This window comes from Diorhabda carinulata, chromosome 2, assembly GCF_026250575.1.
Source record: "Diorhabda carinulata isolate Delta chromosome 2, icDioCari1.1, whole genome shotgun sequence".
Taxonomy (NCBI): Eukaryota; Metazoa; Arthropoda; class Insecta; order Coleoptera; family Chrysomelidae; genus Diorhabda; species Diorhabda carinulata.
The window spans coordinates 17568394-17577874 of record NC_079461.1 but is presented as its reverse complement, the minus strand read 5'-3'; the positions used below and the strand labels follow the sequence as shown (position 1 = coordinate 17577874).

The 9481-nt window shown below is 31.6% G+C and overlaps 1 protein-coding gene across 1 annotated transcript; it reads left to right on the top strand.

The window, feature by feature from the left end:
- Positions 1-8376: 8376 nt before the first annotated feature.
- On the top strand, positions 8377-8838 carry LOC130903824 (uncharacterized protein K02A2.6-like). The gene has a single exon (XM_057816163.1). The coding sequence runs from the start codon at positions 8377-8379 to the stop codon at positions 8836-8838; it is 462 nt and encodes a 153-aa protein (XP_057672146.1).
- The last annotated feature ends 643 nt before the right edge of the window (positions 8839-9481 follow it).

Here is a 9481-nt window from a genome sequence, read left to right as displayed (position 1 = left end):
AGCTACAGGAGCTGTTATGAGTGATGAGGACATTGTATGTATGTTAATGATGGGGATGCCTCCAAGTTTTGAAACAGTTATAACAATATTAGAGAATATGGATCCTAAAGTGTTAACAATAGATTTCGTCAAAAGAAAATTTAGAAGTGAAGTAGAAAGAAGAAAAGCATTAAAATCTGAACAATCAACTTATGAACAAAAATCAGCAGTATTTAATACTACAAATACTAGAAAAATAGTGTGTTTCCGGTGTCACAAGGAAGGACATATGCAAAAAGACTGTAAAGAAAGTGTACCAGGGCAATCAAATTCAAGAGTTGTGCAAGGTGGTTTTACAAGAGGTAGTTTCAGAGGAAATTATAGAGGTGGTTATAGTAGAAGAGGTTTTCGAGGATATGCAACTCCAAGTAGAGGTTTCACTCGAGGTAGAAGTTATCATACAAACTACAGAAATCAGGGAAATCATGTAGAGGTGAACAAGAAACAAAGTTCCGAAGATCAGGAAGAGCAAGATGGAATATGTTTTTTGATGGATGGTAATGAAAGTAAGATTGTAAGTAACGATAATATCTCATTCTATATAGATTCAGGCTGTACAGATCATTTAGTAAATAATAACAAATATTTTTATGAATATTTAGAATTAAAAACACCAATTAACATAGCAGTAGCAAAGAATAATGAATATTTGAGGGCAATAGGTATTGGAAATATTAAAGTTTTGAGTAAAATAAATGGAAAGATCATTGAATGCATAATAAAAAATGTTTTTTACGTTCCAAATTTAAGGAAGAATTTATTATCAGTAAAAAGATTAGAAATGTCTAATGTATCTGTAGTTTTTGAGGGTGGTCAGGTTAGTTTATATAATGAAAATAAATTGATAGGAGTAGGATTTAGAAACAGGCTTTATGAGATTATTTTTGAGTATAAGATAGAAAATCGATGTTTTATGATTGAAAATGATGACAATGAATCAATGATGTGGCATAAAAGATTAGGGCATATGTGTAATGCAAATTTAAAGTTATTAGTTGATAAAAGAATGGTAAAAGGTTTGGAAAATGTAAATGTAAATAAAATTGATTTTTGTGAAGCCTGTGTAAAAGGTAAAATGACAAAACTTAGATTTGAAACAAGATCACATGCAAAAAGATTATTAGAGATTGTTCATACTGATGTTGTTGGACCAATAACGCCACTAAGTCACGATGGGGGTAAATATTTTGTTACATTTGTGGATGATTTTTCTAATCATGTACAGTGTATATCATAAAAGGTAAAGATGAGGTGTTTAAGTGTTTTGAAGAATATGTAAATATGGTACAATCAAAATTTAACATAAAATTGGCAGTGCTAAGATGTGACAATGGAGGGGAGTATATTTCCAAAGATATAAAAGATTTATGTAAATCAAATGGAACTGTTTTAGATTATACAATACCATATACGCCACAGCAGAATGGTAAGGCTGAGAGGTTTAATAGAAGTTTGTTGGAAAAGGCAAGAACAATGATAGAAGAAGCCAACCTGCCAAAAACATTTTGGAATGAGAGCATTAGAGTAGCTGCTTATATTTTAAATCGTAGCCCTAGCAAACATTTAGAAAATGTTACACCAGCAGAATTGTGGTATGGTAAAAAACCTGATATAAAAAATATTAAGATATTTGGATGTACAGCATATGCTCATATACAAAAACAGTTTAGAGAAAAGTTTGATCCAGTTTCTGAAAAAATGATTTTTATAGGATATACAAATACAGGTTACAGATTGTGGAGTATAAAAGGAAAAAGGGTGATAGTAGCACGAGATGTTATATTTAATGAAACTGATTTTATTTATAAAATAAAAAAGGCAAGTATTGAAATAAATAATAGAGAACAAAACAGTTTAGAAGAAGAACAAATAGATAAAGAAGAAGAAAACGTTGAAATAGAATCCGAAGAAGATGAGAGTAATGATGAAGCTCATAAAAGAAAAAATTTTGAAAGAATAAAAAGGAAAGTCAAAATTCCAGAAAAATATAATGATTATGAATTATATATGGCATTTGATTCAGTATCATTTGTAGAAAAAGTACCAGAGACAGTGGAGGAAATAGATAATAGAAGTGACAAAAATATGTGGATACAGGCTATGAAAAGGGAAATTGATTCAATTGAGAAAAATGAGACATGGAATGAAGTAGAGAAACCGGAAAAAGCAGAAATTTTGACAGCTAAATGGGTATTTGCTAAGAAACCATTAGAAACAATAATGGAAGACAGATACAAAGCGAGATTAGTTGTACGAGGATGTGGACAGAGAAATACTTATGATTATGATGATATATATTCACCTGTGGCAAAAATGACAACAATAAGGACTCTTCTAACAGTGAGCAATCAATATGGATATTATATAAAACAACTTGATGTGAAAACGGCATTTCTAAATGGAGATTTAAAAGAAGAAATATATGTTTATGCGCCAGAGAGGGTAAATTGTAAACCAGGATGTGTTTTAAAATTGAATAAAGCTCTTTATGGCTTAAAACAAGCTGCAAAATGCTGGAACATAAAAATAAATACATATTTTTTAAATTTAGGTTTTACAAGATCAGAAACTGATTATTGTCTATATACAAAAGTTGATGAAGATAAACAAATTATGTATTTATTACTCTATGTGGATGATATCATATTAGCAGGGCAAAAATTAAATAAAATTGAAATTTGTAAAAATGATTTAATGAGATGTTTTGATATAAAAGATAAAGGAGATTTAAAGAATTTTCTAGGACTTGAAGTAAATTATATTAAAGAAGAAGGAATCTTGGAATTAAGTCAAAGAAGATATTTACTTGGAATATTAGAAAGATTTAATTTTGATAATTGCAATCCCACAGCAACACCTATAGATCCAAAGTTTAATATTTTTGAAAATAAAGATGATGAATGCACACTACCAGTAAGACAATTAATTGGATGTTTAATGTATCTGATGCTTGGAACAAGACCAGATATCAGTTACTCAGTAAATTATTTAAGTAGATTTCAAGATAAAAATAATAGTTTGGTGTGGACAGGATTAAAAAGAATTTTAAGATATTTAAAAGGAACAGTTGATATGCATTTAAAATTTGAAAGAAAAAATAATGAAAGTTTGTTTGAGTGTTATGTGGATTCTGATTGGGGAAGTGAAGTGGTAGATAGAAAATCAGTATCAGGATATTTAATTAAATTATTTGGTAATATAGTGATGTGGGTAACAAGAAAACAAAATTGTGTGACTCTTTCAAGCTCAGAAGCTGAGTTAGTGGCATTATGTTCCGCAGTACAAGATTGCTTATGGTTTAAGAAATTAGAAACTTTTATTGGAACTAAAAATCAAGTAGCAGACATTTTAACAAAGGGGCTCCACAAAAGACAGTTTTATAAGAATAGAGATTATTTAAATTTATGTTAAGATATTTTGTTTATTATTAATGTTAATAAAAGAAAAATCAAAATATAATATTTGAGATTTCATAGAAAAGTATTAAGAGAGGGTGTTAAAAATAATACTTTTCTGGTTTGTGTTTAATAATATAGGTATTAGTTTTTTTACTTTCTGGCCTACTGTTAAGATATATGAAAATAAAAAAAAAAGAAGAAGTCAGTTAGTGAGAATCATAGAGAATTATCGAGAATTATTCATCATTAAGGTTAAGATGATATATTAACAAGATTTGTATTGTACATGGAGTTGATAAATAAAAGGTGTATAAGAAGAAAGAGTATAAGTTAATTATTTAAAAAAACAACATAATCTAAGTTAAAAGGATGTGTTGGAGCCTACTCTATAATAAATGGTATTAATTATCACAACTTTTTACTGGCTAAGACAAAAGCCTTCGGTTAATGCTTACCAAGGTCGAGTGCCAATAAAAACAGCAAAAATGGAAGATATTAAAAAACTGAGAACCTACATTCCAAACAAGCATCGGGGATTTTTCGAAGAAATTTGTGACTGGCCAATTGATGACAAATCTCAAGAGATTACCAGCGATTTAGAGGTTGAAGAAACCAACGATGACCCATAAATCAGAAATACGGCCTCAAATCTACAACTTTGATTTTTTTTCCTTTTTTCAACTCATTTAAGTAATTTTACTATCTTTTAATTTTATCTCCCTGCAACTTGATTTTTTTAAAACTATATAACTAAATTATGGATAAAGATACAATTGTAAAATTTTCAATCCTGTTGTAAATTGAATTTCTTTACAGGTTGACATTTTTTAAAAAATATTTTGATTTGAACACTTTTTTTTTGGTTTACTTTCTTGGACTCGCCCTTTTGAAAAAGAACTAATTCAAATATTTTTCAGTTTTCTATCCATCCTAGAGATGAGTTTCTTTTAAAAATTATTGTCACATCTGTGAAACTATCCAAAAACTTTTTTTCTTTCCAAAAACGGTGGTTTTGGAAATTAATTTACAAAATGTCTGTCAAAATTACAGATTCTAATTTAAAAGAGTCCTTCTAGTTTAAAGATAGGGTAATCGCTTTTTTTAATATGAAGTGTGACGTATCGCTTTGTATATTACTAATTATTTGTTATCAAGTTGTTACATAATCATGTTTGTGAAATAAGAATAAAGATTATCGAACACGAGTTAGTCATTCGGGAATGATATAAGGGAAAACTTGTGGACGACTAGCGAAGTATACGAGTGTTTTATTTCTATCAAGGAATGTGTTAAAGAATATCTGAGTGGCCGATATATACAGGGTACATAACAAAGTGGCGACGAGGATTAACAATTTAAATATGTAAGTACCTACGTAAATAGGAAATAACAAATATATTTTTAATAATAATAATAAAAAAAATACATGTATATAAATATATATATATATATATATATATATATATATATATATATATATATATATATATATATATTAATAAATACAATGGCATTAGAAAACAAACATTTTATAGAAATGTTGTAGTATAAAAAACACTGTCTTTTAAAAGTATTAAGAGATACTTACCTAATAGAAGTTGTAAAGGTATAAAGAAATATCTGTTTAAAGAAAAAACAAGAACATAATAAAATTATGGAAAATATAAAGAATTAAAGACAGGAACTTGAAAATCAGGCAAAGGCCGTATTTAAGTGTACAAAATAGTTTACAAAAATACGTATATAATATAAAATTTACTATTGACCTAATTGTTTTAGGAATATGGCAAGTTTTCCTACCCTAGACCATTTTGATGGTGATGTCAGCTCTGTAGGATTACGCTGGCAGAAATGGAAGAGGGCGCTACAAATCTATTTAGATGCAGCAAGTATCAATGAACCTAAAAAGAGAAAAGCCACCCTTTTACACTTTGGTGGGCTCAGTCTTCAGGAAATATTTTATAATTTACTTGGCGCTAATGCCGACGTACCAGATGAAAATGGCCGTGACATTTTTGAGATAGCCATAACAAAGCTAGATGAATATTTTTCACCAAAGCAATCAAAAGTGTATGAGAGGCACTTATTCCGCTTATTAAAACAAGAAAGTGGGGAGAAATTTGAAAAGTTTTTAGTGAGACTGTGTTGAGAATTGATCAATTGACAGCTGACCCGAACCCAACCTAACCTTGACCCTATCCAATTTCACACTATACTTTTGTTTTATATAGAGTCAAAGTTGGTAATTATGTATTTCTAATGTATTCTGATTTTATTAAAAGTTAGTAGGCGATAAGCACCTTTTGACAGTTTCATGTAACAGTGACACAAGCGAAAAGAAAGGCGAAAGAAAAACGTGCTCCGAAATTGTTATTCCGTTATTATTGTTATTTGAACGCACTTTGAAATCCTGTTCAATAAATCGAACATTGATCAAGATTGGACTCAATTTATTTGCAACTACAAACCCAAAACCCACTGTAAATTAACAACAGACTGAGACACCAAGTGGTTAAATGTCAGTTTCAAGCAGTTGAAGAACAATTAATTGACCAAATAACAGAAAAATGCACTTCTGTCGACCTACGGAAGAAAATACTGGCAGCCGGCGATGTCATAACTCTAGACCAAATAATTCTAGAAGCTAATACCTTGGAGATCATAGAAAGGCAGCTTTCTAGTTTTAATGAAAAGCCATCTCCTAGTTCGTTGCAGACGCTAAACGCAGTTTATACCAAAAGAAAATAGAAGACAACCATTTCCAGAGATTGTCCTAGGTGTGGATCTACAGAGGCAGTATATAACAACTGTCCAGCAATAAACATTACTTGTCACAAATGCAAATTTAGAGGTCATTTTGCAAAATGTTACAAATCAACAAGGACCTTTACCCCGTCCAATAAATTAAACAAGGGACCCCCAAGAAAGAAGTTTAGATTAGGACAATCAAATACAAACAATGTAGACAACATTTCGGAAACTGCAGAAGCAGAATACGTGTTCCACCTGGACAGTGACGACACTGTAGATTGTGAAGTAGGAGGAGTCAAGGTTGAAATGTTAATCGACTCTGGAAGTAAAATACCGCAATCGCATTAGGTGTTCTTAAGATTGGACTTAACATAAATAATGTAAACATAGAGCCATTCCCAAAATTTAAAAACGTGTTGTACATATCCCTATAGACAAAACAATCACTCCCATAAATCAACCGTACAGACGGGGCCCATTCCTCTAGAATCAAAAATAAATAAAAAACTTGAGGAACTAATTCAACTCGATATAATTGAAGAAGTAAATGGTCCATCGGAATGGGTGTCCCCGATAGTACCTGTTTTAAAGGAGAATGGAGATGTACGGATATGTGTTGACATGAGAAAGGCCAATACCGCGGTACAAAGGGAATACTATCCACTGCCAACTATCAATTCGTTTTTATCAAAATTCCGCAAAGCTAAATATTTTTCAAGATTGGATATAAAAAACGCCTTTCACCAGATCGAAATATCTCCAAAATCAAGATATATTACTACATTTATAAGCAGTAGAGGGTTATATAGATATAAGAGACTACTATTTGGAATAAATGCAGCCCCAGAGATTTTTCAAAAAATTCTTGAAAGAATGTTGTTATCGTATAATGGTACTGTTAATTTTATTGAAGACATATTGATTTACGGATGCAGCGAACAGGAACATGATGAGCGGGTTAACCTCACATTAAACGTACTAAAAGAGAATAATGTGTTTTTGAACAACGATAAATGCATTTTTAAAATTAGCACAGTTACATTTCTGGGACACACTTTATCCCCAATAGGAATAAGACCCCTGGAAAGCTATGTAGGCGTGGTTAAATCATTTAGAGCCCCAAAAACCATTGGTGAAGTACAACGTTTTTTGGGATTAATAAATTTTGTTGGTAAGTGGATACCCAATCTGGCCACATTAACAGAGCCTTTAAACTTTTAAAACTTAAACTAGGAAAAAACTCAGATATTTCAAGATATTGGGGTGATAATGTTTTTAAAAAATTAAAAAATTGTTTATCCAGCATAAGAACTTTAAGATATTACGACCCAAATGACAGAACTCAAGTTATAGCTGATGCGAGTCCAGTGGGGTTGGGAGCGGTACTCATTCAGTTTGATAATAAGGGTCCTAGAATTATTGCTTATGGCAACAAAAGCCTCACAGACGTGGAAAATTAAAAAATTGTTTATCCAGCATAAGAACTTTAGGATATTAAGACCCAAATGACAGAACTCAAGTTATAGCTGATGCGAGTTCAGTGGGGTTGGGAGCGGTGCTCATTCAATTTGATAATAAGGGTCCTAGAATTATTGCTTATGGCAACAAAAGCCTCACAGACGTGGAAAAACGTTATTGTCAAACTGAAAAAGAGGCTCTTGCTATAGTTTGGGCAGTTGAACATTTTACGATGTACTTATACGGAAAAGAGATATTTGAATTGATAACTGACCATAAACCATTAGAAACGATATTTGGACCTAGATCACGACCGTGTGCCCGCATTGAACGTTGGGTTTTACGCTTGCAATCATTTAAATTTAAAATTATATACCGCCCTGGACAAAATAATATTGCTGACCCGCTTTCTCGACTTTGCGAATCTAGCGATAGCATTCCATTTGAAAACTACGATTGCATCCAACAAATTGTTGAATACTCTCGGCCAATAGCCGTAAGACTAAATGAAATTAAGGAACATTCAGAAACAGATGAGGAAATTTTAAAACTGAAAGCTGGCATTGAACAGAATATCTGGAATGATCCAGTAAAACATTGCCAAGCATTTAAAGAAGAATTCTGTTGTACTGAGGGACTTTTGTTAAGGAGTACGCGGATTATAATTCCACAGAAGCTAAGACAATGAGTTTTAGAAGCCGCTCATGAGGGTCACCCTGGAATTGTGGTCATGAAAAGCCGGTTACGAACAAAAGTTTGGTGGCCCAAAATAGATGAACAAGCAGAAAAGCTTGTTAAGGCTTGTAAAGGCTGTACGTTAGTATCAGCACCAACTATTTCTTATTCAATGAAAAGAAGACAGATCCCTACAGGACCATGGATAGATGTCGCTGTGGATTTTATGGGGCCTTTACCGAGCGGAGATCACCTTTTTGTAGTAGTCGACTACTTTAGTAGATACAAGGAAATTAAAATCATGAAAAGTATAACAGCAGCAAATACCATCAATGCACTTAAAGAAATATTTTCAAGGTTAGGTTTTCCAGCCTCTATTACCTGCGACATTGGAAGACAATTTACCAGCGAGGAAACCAAATCATTTTGTAATGAAAATGACATAAAAATTTATTATTCTATTCCTTACTGGCCACAAATGAATGGCGAGGTGGAACGTAAAATCGTGATATCCTGAAGCGACTGAAGATCAGTATGGCACTTAAAACTAATTGGCATGAAGAACTTATTAATTACTTAATGATGTATAACAGTACTCCTCATACGACAACTGGAAAAACTCCAAGTGAACTGTTCTTTCGGCGCCAATTTCGAGATAAGCTTCTCAGTAGCACCGTTTCACAACACAGTATTTTAGATGATCACACAGTTGACAGAGACCAAACACAAAAAGAAAAAGCAAGGTACTGCGAGAACTTAAAACGAAAAGCATCAGAAAATACAGATATTAATATCGGAGATCAAGTATATCAAAAATATTTTATAAAATCAAACAAGGTCACCCCTAATTTTGATTCAGCCGCTCACACTGTAATTAATAAGAAGGGAGGAGACATCCTTATAAAAGATAATGAAACTGGACAAAAAAAAAGAAGGAATATAGTCCACTTGAAGAAAGTGGAAGGTCAGTGGCAAGTAACAAATAAAGAAAACTCAGAAGACTAAGAATAATAATTAAATAATAATAATACCCGGGAAAATAATTTTTAAATAAACATAACTGTGGGATGCCGGAATTTATGGGCCTATGTATCTTAGTGTATATGAAAATATTGTAAGGAGACCATAATTATTCTAAACAAAATATGTACTTTATTTCA

Coding starts and splice junctions, on each gene's coding strand:
- LOC130903824 (XM_057816163.1), top strand. CDS start 8,377: ATGAAAAGCCGGTTACGAACAAAAGTTTGGTGGCCCAAAATAGATGAA.